Source organism: Terrapene carolina, unplaced genomic scaffold (assembly GCF_002925995.2).
Source record: "Terrapene carolina triunguis isolate 2854851 unplaced genomic scaffold, T_m_triunguis-2.0 Scaffold23, whole genome shotgun sequence".
Taxonomy (NCBI): Eukaryota; Metazoa; Chordata; order Testudines; family Emydidae; genus Terrapene; species Terrapene triunguis.
Genome location: NW_020664374.1, coordinates 10,621,053 through 10,634,512, shown reverse-complemented (window position 1 = coordinate 10,634,512; position 13,460 = coordinate 10,621,053). Strand labels below are relative to the sequence as shown.

At 40.6% G+C, this 13,460-nt stretch overlaps 1 protein-coding gene across 1 annotated transcript in view; it reads left to right on the top strand.

Moving 5' to 3' along the window:
• The window catches only part of LOC112103629 (anosmin-1), a 171,128-nt gene that overhangs the window by 91,879 nt on the left and 65,789 nt on the right, over positions 1 to 13,460 (top strand). The window contains exons 3-4 of the mRNA XM_026649525.1: positions 5,775 to 5,837; positions 10,107 to 10,329. Of these exons, the coding sequence (XP_026505310.1) occupies positions 5,775 to 5,837; positions 10,107 to 10,329 (286 nt within the window). The remainder of the gene's footprint in view (positions 1 to 5,774; positions 5,838 to 10,106; positions 10,330 to 13,460) is intronic.

Genomic DNA, 13,460 nt, shown 5'->3' with positions numbered 1-13,460 from the left:
TGGAACCCCCTTTCAGGTAGTTGAAAGCAGCTATCAAATCCCCCCTCATTCTTCTCTTCTGCAGACTAAACAATCCCAGTTCCCTCAGCCTCTCCTCATAAGTCATGTGCTCCAGCCCCCTAATCATTTTTGTTGCCCTCCGCTGGACTCTTTCCAATTTTTCCCCATCCTTCTTGTAGTGTGGGGCCCAAAACTGCACACAGTACTCCAGATGAGGCCTCACCAATGTCGAATAGAGGGGAACGATCACGTCCCTCGATCTGCTGGCCCCTACTTATACAGCCCAAAATGCCGTTAGCCTTCTTGGCAACAAGGGCACACTGTTGACTCAGTAGTTTCCATAAATGTAGCCTACATCTCATGACTCTTATCTAGTAAAGAAGAACAGTTTTCGTGGAAAAATAGGGTTTGTAATATGATATTTCTTATAACTAATATTGCTGCACTAGGTTGGCATGCTAAGTGTGGATTTGGACTGAGTGAGCTTCTCCTGTCCTGAAGCCAAAAGATTGCATTATCCTGGAAAGACATGGTGAACTTTTTGATATACAGAGTGTAACAATTTCTATTTCAATTTATAATTGGAGACTATCCACAAAGTACCTATGATCATCTAGTCTCTTTCTAACCTCTTTTAGATGTTTAGATATCAAGTATTACACAAACTAAGATACGCAAAAGCCCAGATTAAAAAGACACTTTTCTCACTTTTCTCTTGGGCAGAGGAGCTTGACTGTTGGTGTAGGATTTTTTTTCCCAGTTTTTTTTAGGACCGTCCATCCGAGAGGAAGGCTTCACTGAAAAGATGTGTTGTAGACCCTAATGAACACTGTCATTCTTTGGTTAAGTCTGATCACTCTGGCAAGGAATTCTATGGTTGGGATCCCACCACCAAAAATGGTCTATTCTCAGTACCAGATAGTCACAACCTACATCTTTTCACAGACTTTGTCCCTGTGGAATGCAGGTGTCTTACAGGTGGAAGACAATTTTGGAGTCATTTAGGTCCCAGTTCTTTACAATATCTCTAATACAATACCCTAGAGGTGTGGAAATGGGTATGATAATTGATGCTAGAAAAGGGAGTTATGCTTAAGCAACATTCTTGGCATGACTGTTTTACTCAGTTACCTCTATGGGACAGTAAGAAGCTTCATACAACAAATACAAAATGAAAACTTTTCCCCCTAGAGTAACTAATAGACTGTCATTTAAAAATATATATAATACCAGAAAAGACTTGCAATGCACTATGTGTGAGAGTTTCAAAAGCTCTCTGTTGGCTTAATTTTGTTCCCACTGAAGTCACAAAGGGCTTGTAGCTGGTTTTCTTGTCCCATGAGAATTTTCGAGATTTTTCCCCATCCCAAAGCATGATGAAAAGTCAAAATCTCGAAACATTTTATGAATTGATAATCAGGAAAAAAAATTGAGATCAGGCCAATTGAAATGTTTTGGTAATTTTGAAATATTTTGTTTTGATTTAGACTTTAAAAGTATTTTAAAACTCTTTTTAGTATAAATTACCTACAATTTTAAAACAAAATGTTTTTGAATCAAAACATGAAACTTTCTTTTTCAAATGTCAAAATGGAATGTTTCAACAATTTTAAAACTATTAAAAAATTATTGGGTGATTCATCATGAACTTTTTTGACAAATCACCATTTTCCACCCAAAAACATTTAGCTGGTGGAAAATTCCCAACCAGCTGTAGTAAAACCCAGAAATAAGCCAATGCTAAGTAAGCATTTTTGAAAATCCCTTCCTACTCTGTTCCCTAAATATAGTAAGTATTATAGGCCATACTTTTTGTATGGGTATTTGTATTTATTTATATTTAAAAACTCTGCATCAAATAAATTCTTTTCGTAGTGAAGAGTGTCCCCTACCATAATTTTAAAAACACGATAAAAGGATTGCAAAACAAAACTGATGAAAACAGCAGTAATTCATACAACTCAACCAGTGCCAATAGCTTAACATTATTCCTGAGTATACGTAGTCATCATTGACATAGTTTATACCTACATTGGTTTTGAAAGATACAAGATACTGGGATCATTTCAGTTATCATTTAAAGCAGGTACTGTGTTGAAACATGGCGATTGTTTAACAGTTCACAGCAACACTGTAAAATAGACTAGAACAGGAAAGGAAAAGCCGAGTTAAACTACAGCAGATTTTAACATAGGGATAGTGCAGTTATCCAAAATGGAATTTGGCAAGGCCAGCAGGTTAACACCTTTCCTCTTATGAAGAGTACCAGTGGGCCTCTAATGACCACAGGTGGTTAGGGCCTCAGTTTTATCTCTCATACAAAACATAGCCGGATAGCCCCCTTCAGCAGCACAATGCGCCCTAATATCATGCTGGAATTGGTTCAGTAGTAACTCAGAGGGAACAGTGCCATCTACTGACTGAATCATCAGAACCACTTCCCGCAGCAGCTTGGTATATGTTGGTGGTCTGTCCTCCAAGTACTGCACTTAGCTTAGCTTCTGAGAGCTGGTGGTATGGTTACAGGTGACTTTTTTCTCCTTTATAAGTAAAATAGTCAAAATCAGCAGAAAACTGCTTCCTGGCATAAATTTCGCCTTATCCTGGAAGAAGGATTTTCAGAATCCTTTTACAGACACACATTTACAATAATCTGGAAAACCAGGAAGTGTTTACCTGCTGGATAGAATACTTTTCCCATGAGTGTTGTAGGCCTTTCTTTGAAATTCTTTTTATTGGCCAGAAGAATTGTATGTTCTCCTCCCCAGAATGAAATCTTGTCTAAAGTCCACTGAAATCAATGGAAAGACTCCAAATGACGTCAGTGCACTTTGGATTGGGCCCTTGGTGACTTTCAGCAAAGTGTTTGAAATGTGTTATCCGGATATTTAATTTCAAGACACACATACTTTGTTCAGATATTTTCTGAAGAGTTGGACATAAAAAGCAAATATTGCCTGCCACTGCTAGTGACAATGGGTTGACTTTATTTAAATATTCAACATGACATATTTTATATCTTACAGTATCTTCCTGCCTAGGCTTTATTGATTGAGGGCTTGATCTTACAAGACTTTCATTTGTCAAATTCCTGTTTTTAGGGGCGAATCCTAGCTGAGTGCCTAGCTTGATTGGATGCCCCACTTTGGGCACTTCTTCAACAAATGTGGATCAGAATCAGTCTTTTGCAGAACACACTTAGATAAACGGCCTATTTAAAGCCCATGTCGCTTTTATAAAGGAAGGGGGGGACTTTATTTAAATATAATAAATAAAATGCAGTTCAGAAGAGTATTTGTAATGTAAACCAGAACAGAATGCCTTACTAGAAATTAACACAGGTTGGCCACTATGAGACATATTGATTCCTGTCATGAGAAAATCCTCAGGAGAGATCTAAATAGAGAGAAATATCTGCACTGTTCTCCTCTCTGAGATTTGGCCCTGAACATTGCCATTAATGGGATAAGGTTTGCCCTCCCTACAAACAGCACATGAGATCTCAGGGATGGTCTCTTTGGTTAACACCCTGGACTGAAATACAAGAGAGCTGGGTTCAAATCGTAGCTTTGCCAGGGACTTCCCATGTGACTTTGGTGCCTCAGTTTCTCACTTGTAAAATGGCAATATCAAGACTTATCTCCTGGTGTTGTTATGAGGCTAAATACACATTCATTAATGTGAGTGAGACACTCCTTTGCTATGGTGATGGGGGCTACATAACTGCCTATATGAAGAGTATCCTAAATCCTGGGTTATCAGCAGTGGACCAGGCCCATCCGCACTTTGTTTCTCTGCTCCTGGTGACTCCTTCACCAGTACCCAAGCAATACAACTCCATTGAAGCTGCAGAGTCATGGTTTCTTGTGCCATCAGCTATTCCCCTCATAGGCTGATCCCCATGTCAGAGAGGACCTGAGTCAGGCCTCCCAACCTACTCCTTGCCACTGTCCTGTCTCCCCCAGATCCTCAGGCTAAGTGGAGGGGCAGTGCCATAGAGGCAACAGCACCTTCCTTTCATGTGGGAAGAGTATGAGGCACATGTGGAAGATCTCTTTTGTATGTAGATGGGGGATCCAGTCAGGTCTGGTGTTATTTACTAATGAAAGCTTTCTGTGGCTCTGCAGTAACCAAGCAAGAATTAGGAAAAGGTATAGGGTCATTGAAGTCAATGGCAGAGCTCCTTTGGAGTCAGGATTTCACCCATAGTGTCTTCCCTCATATACCATTGTAAATCAAGACTAACTCGATCAAAGCCAGTTGAGGTTGTAAAACTGGTGTGAGAGCAGAATCAGGCTCAGACGTATGGCACTTATAGCACAGAAGCAAGAAAACTCTGGAGTTCATTAAATTGATGGAATTTAGTGAAAACTTTAAAAAGTAGCAATCTAATTATGCTAAAGTGTATCTTGTGGTTATTAAACTGCCAGAAGCTGGGATTAAAACACCAAAACACCAAAATAGGAAATGGGGGATAGCTATATTTCATTGTTGTAGCCCCTGTGACTAATACTTTTATGATTTTTTTCCCACCGATTTCACAGTTCTCTTTCATTAGTAGGAAAAAAGGCAAATCTTGTTTCAGTGCATTTAGTTTTTTGCCATGGCACTTATGTACAGTTAGGCTTTGATATAGGTTATATGTTTATATTCATTTCTAAATTGTGTAGATACACATAGTCCTATGAGAGCCACTCTATTCAGTCCCTGTGAAATATCTGGAACTGGTCACTGTCTGAGACAGGATACTGGGCTAATGGACCATTGGTCTGATCCAGTGTGGCCATTCTCATGTTCTTATGTTAAATTCTTGATTCTAAAACAAAATGCAATATGTATTTAAGGAATACATGTGATTTTAATGCGAAACTGTACATCAAGGGCCTTATTCTGCAGTGTAGCAGCTTTCCCCTGTGGCCAAGGATAGTATATGGAATTTACTCTCAGCTCTATTAGTATTTTCCAAGATCTTTTGCCTTAAAAATAATTTAAAAAACACCCCCAAAATAAGGAAGAGTCAAGATTTTAGGAAGTGGCAAATCTTTTCCCTTCTCCATGGTAATAGAGGGTCCCAGACAGCCTGGCTCTAGTTTTGCTCTGGTGTGCAGTGTGGGTCAGGTTTGGGGATTCTGTGCTGGGGGTCTGCACATCCTGCATACCATGGTACTAAGCTCACTGTATATCCCTGTATAGTGGAGTTTGAAGGTGAAGAAGCAGTGGTTTGGGATTGATGAATCTGCTACTACATGACCATTGGGCCTTGTCTCTCACAAATGCATAAGAACAGTGATGAGAGCTCTGCTACTGCTACTCCATGGTCTCAGGAGGCAGGATTCCTTCACCTCCCAGCCTGGCAGAGCTCATATGCCAGCCTACTTACTAGGTTAAGCACAGGAGACAAGGGTTAGTTTGCAAGAGCACGTTAGACAATAACGGTTGTCTCTAGGCTCCATGGATCAATCCAGTGGCATGGTGTTAACTGTTCTCAGTATCCAGGTTCAACACAGCAATTAAGGGGATGGCACATACACAGCCAAGGATACTGCCTAGTACAGTGAGAAATATTGGAAACATTTCCTATAATCTAACAGTGGTTCAAAATGACCTTGATTTGAAACTATGACACAATCTTATCCTCAGGAGAAGTAGTTTAAAGAAACCTATTATTAACTTCCTATGGGTCAAACAATCAATAAAGGCATAAGGTCAGCTATGAATGTTACTTTTTCCTCTTACTGACATGTCCCTGTTCTCTTTTTCATGATTTCCCCCAGTGCCTGGAGCCCTGCAAAGAATCTTGGGACCTGAAGAAAAACCATTGCCAAAGTTTCTGTGAGGTAGGTCAGCCCTGAGGCATTCTTTCTCACTTTGTTCTGGCTGTCTCTTTCATTTGTACTACTATGGAGGTTTGCACTTTAAGGTGACAGCTAACACACACAATCTACATATGCCACATTCTCCTGTATTTTGGGAGGATGAGAGTGTAACAATTTAGTAGTTTTAAATCTGAGTAACAAACATTATTTTCACAATTTGTTACTGATTTTTTTTATACCAACCAGGTGCTTTCCTCAAGTTGAAACTTGAGTCCCCCATCTAGAACAAGCTTACTTAACTTTACAGATATGAGAAGTTCTGTTAAAATCTCTCTAGCTAGTTGCTATTCCTGCTATACTCCCTTTCATCCCTTCAGGTCCCATGTAGGAAAAAGTGTGTTTGAAACACATCTGAGCTAATATACGAGCTAGAATTCTTTAAAATTCTAGGGTTGATGAAGCAAGACTGAGGGCACGTCTTCACTACCCGCCGGATCGGCGGGTAGCAATCAATGTATTTGGGATCGACTTATCGCGTCTAGTGAAGACACGATAAAATCAATCCCCGATGGCTCTGCCGTCGACTCCGGAAATCCACCGCGGCAAGAGGCGGAAGCGGAGTTGACGGCGACGCGGCAGAGGTCGACTCGCCGCCGTCCTCACAGCCAGGTAAGTCGACCTAAAATATGCAACTTCAGCTATGCTATTCACGTAGCTAAAGTTCCGTATCTTATGTCGACCCCCCTCCCCCCCCATAGTGTAGACCTAGCCTGAGGCTTTGTCTGCAAATGAAAATTATTCTGGAATAAGGTACAGTGAGAACTGAATGCAGATTAACTATTCCCGATTAACTCCATGTGTGGACACTCTTATTTTGGAATAAGAAAGCCTTTTTCTGGTTTATGTTAATCCCCTTCCAAAGTGGATTACGTTAAATTGGAGAAAGTCGGTCTTATTCCAGAACCAGAATGTCCAAATGTCCAGAACAAGAATGTCCAAATCAGGAAGCGTTCTTTGGGAATTGCTATTCTGGAATAACTCCATAGGTAGACAAACCCTGATTTAGGCCAGGTCTATGTTGGTTCAAGGGAGTGAAAAAATCCATGCCTCCAAATAACATAGCTATGCTGTCAAGAGTCCTTTTACCAGTATAGTGTATATTGTTTGGGGAACTGGTTTAGCTATACTGGCTTGCACCTTAGGCCAATATAAGATAAGTATCCACTAGGGGGCTCTGCCACTATAACTATACCCATATAGCTGTATCAGCAAAGTCCTTATAGCATAGACTAGTTAAATCAGTGTGTAGCAGGGTGGTCACCCGCTCCTGCTCTGAGGGGTTTAAAAACAGCCTTTTTGAATTGGGGGTGAGAGAGAACACCCTGGGCTGATTGGGGGAAGTAGCTGCAGCTGGGCCACACCCCAATCAGAGCCCAGCTGGCCCTATAAAGGCCAGGGCAGCCAGAAGCTCAGCAGTCTCTCTCTGAGTGCAGAGAGAGAAGGGCCTGGCTGCAGGGAGCTAGAGCAGAGTACCTGGGTGGAGCGGGGCTGGGGAAAGGCTGGGGAGCTCTAGTCTGGAAAGCCCCAGGCTGCGGCCTAGTGTTAGGCCAGGAGGTACTGGGGGTTAGGCCAAGGCAGCAGGCCCAAACCCAACCTTGCCTGTGATGGGTAGGCTGATACTGCAGTCTGTCCCAGGGAGTGGGGCTAGATGGTGACTGGCAGTAGCCTGATACTGAGGCGAGGTAGGGTTAGTGGGTGGGGGTTCACCTGGGAGGGGAGACCTAGCGTGTGGGTACTGCCAGGGTGCAGCACCCCGAGCAAGGGGCACCAGGGTCCTGGGAGGGACACGGAGGCCCAGAAGTAGAGAGCAAGGCAGATCACCGGCCTGCAGAGGGCGCTTTGGAGGCTGGGTCAAGCTAATTCCCTGAGAGACCAGCAGGAGGCGCCACAGGGGTGAGTCTGCTCGTGTTACATAGTGCAACATGTCGTGTATATAATCCTAGTTGGTTTGAGAGTGGTTCATATAAATTTATTTATTAGTTTCTTACAGATTTAAACTAAACTGAATTTAATCCAAAATAAGAATTTCTACACAGGGCTTTGCACTGGTTTAACTAAATCAGTTTTAAAACATCCTTCCATTAAATTAATAAAAGTCTGTGCATAGACAAGACTTTTGTTTTTGTCTCATGGGGAAGTGTTTTTAGTTTAATCTAAGGTGTTAATTTAACTGATAAAGTTATACCACTTTAACCCCCCCTCCCTTTGCCTTCCCGCTCTTATTCTGGTATAAGAATGCCTTTTTTTGGCTTAGTTTATGTCTCTTGGGAAGGGGTTTAAACTGAATTCAAAAAGGCATTTTTATACCAGAATAAGTTTGTCTGCATGGAGTCAGGTTATACCGGTGTAACTATGCATATATAACTATGTTAGCACAACTGGTAAAACTTCTCTGTGTAAACAAGTCCTTAAATTTCCTTAAACTAAGGTTTTGTCTACTCTACCCTACCACTTTTCTCGGTAAAACACAAAAAACACACCCCTGACCGACATAAGTTTCACCACCAAAAGTGCTGGTATGGACAGCGCTATGTTGGCGGAAAACACTCTGCTGCTGATATAGCTACCACTGCTCATTGAAGATATTTTAATTATGCTGGCAGGAGAACTTTCTCACACCAGCATAGAGCGGCTACATGGGAGATCTTAGAGTGGTGCAGCTACAGTGGTACATCTGTGCCCTTATAAGGTCTATAGTGTAGACATAGCCTTAATTGATTTAAACTCATGTAGCTTTCTCATGTAGACAAGACCTAAAGTAGTATAAAGTGGGTATAACTTACATACATCTCATACAGTCTCCTCACTGTGGCTTTACATCTCCAAATTTGAATTCACACATTTTGGTTTAAAAGAAAAACATTAGTAGAACACTGCTCTATTGTATTTAAACTGTGCTAGCATCCCTTTTTGATTAGTGATTTTATGATTGAAGCTAAATTTAGAACCTCAAAGGCCAGTAATGAAGAGCAGCACATTTAGCAGCTAGCAGAAAAATGAGCTGTGAAACAGATTGCGGAGGAGACGCCTTGAAGACATATTATGCCTCGAGGGGCTATAAAGTTTTTTAATTAACTAGCTGCAAATTTGTGATATTTTAGGATTAAAATTAGCCTCTCCCTCCTTCTCACACACACACTCACTGTCACCCACAACCTCACTGCAGAAGATGCCATTTTGATTGAATTAACCCAGGCCATTCTCATTTGCAGTGGAATTATGTCAATTTCTCTTTATTCAGGATAACATTTGGAAGCAAAAATTTAACTTCAAAGTTTGCAAAGTGTCTTCTGGGAAATAAGGGCCTGATTCAGCATTTCTTACTCATGTGAGGATTCCACTGAAACAGTGGGACTAGCAATGTGAGAAAGAGTTACTCACAAGAGTAGGGGTTTGTAGAATAGGGTTCCAAAATCATTCTCTGAGAAAATTCATAATACGTTTAGAAGCAACTTTAAATGAACTCCATAAGCCCATTATTGGAACTACAATGGTACATGCCTTTTAACATTTTGTAGCTTTCCATAGAACTGGAACCTATTTTTTCACAGAAGTAGAATTAACTGATCATTGAAAAATATCTCTCCTTTAAAAAAAATTTACATTAGCATAAAGATGTTGGTAAGTCCCCTCACATCAATATGATTCAACAACCTAATGAAGCTATTACTAGTATATTTTGTCTGTGTAATTTGGGGTGGCACTATGCAGCAGGGGTGCTGGGATGATTTTTATAGTAGGGGTGCTGATGATGGAAACAATGTATTTGGTGTTTGCTATTACTACTTCAAGGCAGGGGGGTGTGGTAGCACTCCCAGCATTCCTAGTTCCTGCACCACTGCTATGCAATATACTTGGGTTAAAGTGCTATGAAATACAAAAGGAAAAATGCAGAATAATTCCAAAAAGGACTGTCCAGACAACCCTTTCCCTTTGTTTTGTGAATGTTTTCAATCTGTCATGAAGCAACTTCATAGTCAGCTAATATGAGGAAAACAAGAGAAAAGCTGGCAGATAAAAACAATTTAATTCCATAAAAGACAGTGGTCTTGTTTGAGGGAATTCACCATTCTGTACTCTGCAAGCTTTGTTTAGAAGCTACATGGATATGTAAATCCTCAGGGGTAGTCTTGCAATATTTGAATTTTCTTTCCAAAGGTCTTGGGAAACTTTCAGCATTATTTTTTTTTTCCACTGAGGACTTGTACAATTGTTTCATGTTCCCTTTAGCCTCTTTTCCCCAAGAAGAACTATGAATGCCTAACTAGCTGTGAATTCCTCAAGTATATCCTGTCAGTGAAGCAAGGAGACTGCCCAGCACCTGAGAAGGCCAGCGGTTTTGCGGCTGCCTGCGTTGAAAGCTGTGAGGCTGACAGTGAATGTTCTGGGGTGAAGAAATGCTGCTCCAATGGATGTGGACATACATGTCAAGTACCAAAAAATCTGTACAAAGGTAATCATTAGGAGGCACTTTTAGTGTGGTAAGTGTTTTAGCCTGTAATAAAGCTGCCTGAAAAACAAGACCTTTAAGTTTATAGGGGGTGTGTGTGTATGAGAGAGGTGATTGTGAGGATATAATTGTAACTGTAAATTGTTCTTTGTCACTGGAGGTTTTTAAGAACAGATTAGACAAACACTTGTCAGGAATGGTCTAGTTCTCAACCAGGGGTACAACTCATCTAGATATTAGCCTAGTTTTACAACAGACTACATAAAAAGCACTAGCAAAGTCAGTACAAACTAAAATTTCATACAGACAATGACTTGTTTATACTGCTGTATATACTATACACTGAAATGTAAGTGCAGTATTTATATTCCAGTTGATGTATTTTATAATTATATGGTAAAATGAGAAAGCAAGCCATTTTTCAGTAATAATGTGGCTGTGACACTTTTGTATTTTTATGTCTAATTTTGTAAGCAAGTAGTTTTTAAGTGAGGTGAAATTTGGGGGTACGCAAGACAAATCAGACTCCTGAAAGGGGTTCAGTGGTCTGGAAAGGTTGAGAATCACTGGTCTAGTTATTATGTAGTCCTGCCTTGAGTGGAGGGGACTGGACTTGTTGACCTATTGAGGTCCCTTCCAATCCTACACTTCTCTAATTCCCTCGTGGAATCCCTAACAAGGTGTCAGTGAACCACAGAGAGGAGGCCACAGTGAATCTGAATCATAAGCAGAACAAATTGGCCTGTCTATGTAAAGTGTCACTTAATTTTACACAGATGAGAAGAACAATTTTAACAATGAAAATATTTAAAGGTAAACAGTTGAAATCACTTAAATCAGATATAATCTTTGTTAATAAGAATCAAGTGGGTAGCACTACCAAGTACATAGTGAGAGATAATCCAATTGGAAAGCAAATGAGTGCTATATCCTGAATCAATGGCCTTGATATCTTGCAGATAAAGCAGTTAGAAAATACTAACAATACATATAAGCAGTATTTCAATACTTGAAGAAGCTGAGGAAACAAGTTCTATTAAAATGTTTTTAATTGCTTTGATTGGAGTCTTGAAATTCTGAGAAGAGAGTTTTCCTCATCATGCAACAATAAGGTATTATAATTTATGGAATGATTGGCTCTAAGAGTGACTCCAGTTTTTAATTTAACAACTTTTATTCACTTAAATATTCTTAAAGTGTGAATCTAACACTGAAGACTGACTGTATAAAAGATACTTTCTCACTCCACAGACTTGGTTTGTGTGTATATTAAAAGTCAATTCCCCTTACTTTAGTGAGAAAATAAGAAAATAACAGAAGTGTATACTTCTGTTAGGACTGTCAAGAACATTATGAACAGAACTGGAACAAATCAAGCCCACACTACCAAGTCTATCTAGCTTGACTTTCTAAACCCAGACAGGGTTAGCAGTTAGAAAACTCTTTTGATTTACTTACACAAACAGAGCAAATTTGATCAGAAAGTTACAGTAAACTTGGAACCTTGAAAGGCACTGTATGTAAAGTGCTTTGGGATGACCTGCAATAAGAGCTTGATCCAAAGCTCATTGAGGTCAATGGAAAGATTTCCATTGGTTTCAATGGTCTGTGAATCAGGCCTTATATAATTACAAGACTTTAATACATTATTATAATATCACATATTAATGTGCAAAAGAGTATTAAAAATGAACGATTTCATTAACTCATTCATATTCTTTTTGTTGCAAATCACCAAAAAGTGATGCTAAAGTAATAGAGTATCTGTATTGCATGGGAGCAGAAGTTTACAGGACCAAACCTCAAATGTGATGTTATATAGTAAGTTTAATTGAGGGCATTCAAATGTATTTTATAACTGGGTCATGTGTGGAGCAGGGTGGGGTGCAGGCTAAATTAAAGGGATGTGTGTAGGGGACAAAGCATACGTAGGATATGATATGCTGTATGAATGCAAAAGGAGAAGTTTGGTCTAATTATATACTTGTAGCACTAACATTCTGCTCCAACATCTTATCAGTTATCTTCAGTAGGTATTTGCTTGTGTTACACAGGGAGGGCAGAACCAATGCTCTTCTGCTTTCTCAGCTGATGAATTCAGATAATTAGCCCTTCAAATTGTCTTCCTACAACAAGGAACAAGATGGAGCTGGGCAGGCTTGCTTTTCATTTTCTCCAAGGACAAATGACCTCCCTGCCACTAGGAAGAGCAAAATCGGCAAGCGTGACTAAGATCTAGTGAACAAATCTAATACTCATGCTAATCCTTTTGACAGCACTCATAGCCAGAAAGTGAACTCAGATTGAAACTAAGAGAGTCTATGGGCTTGTCTGCATTATAGGTTATGTTAGTATAACTTACGTTGCTCAGGGGTGTGAATAAACCACCCTACCTGAGTGATGTAAGTTACATTGATCTAAGCACCAGTGTGGATGGTACTGTGTCGACAGAAGAACTTCTGCTGACATAGCTACTGCCTCTCATGGAGGTGGATTTATTGTGCCAATGGGAGAGAGCTCTCCTGTTGGTATAGAGCGTCTTCTCCAGTCGCGCCAGAGAAGCACAGCTGCATCAGTGCTGCTGTAGCACTTCTAGTGTAGACTAGCCCTATGCAAGTTGCTATAGTTTCACTGTTGATCAAGCTTTGGAAATTGGTAATACACAGAAAAATTTAATGAAAACTTTTAATTAATTTAATATGTTGTCACAGTTCAGGGCAACTGCACCTGTATTTCATCTCCTTGGTCCAGCAAGGGCACCCACTTTTAGGCTTCTGGATCCCAGCTGTTACCTGTCTTGGGCAGAGACTCATGTCTCTCTCCCTCCTGACCAGGGTAATTCCAAGCCATATAGTTTCCTGCCCACACTGTGTTATTCCAAACAAGCAAGACTGCCTGCATGGGCCAGCATCTGCACTTTACTTAGTCTTCCAAGGCAGTGTTTCTCAAACTGGGGCTGCCGCTTGTGTAGGGAAAGCCCCTGGCGTGCCGGGCTGGTTTGTTTACCTGCCCCGTCAGCAGGTCCGGCCGATTGCGGCTCCCACTGACTGTGGTTCGCTGCACCAGGCCAATGGGGGCTGCTGGAAGCAGCACAGGCTGAGGGAAGGATAGCTCAGTGGTTTGAGCATTGGCCT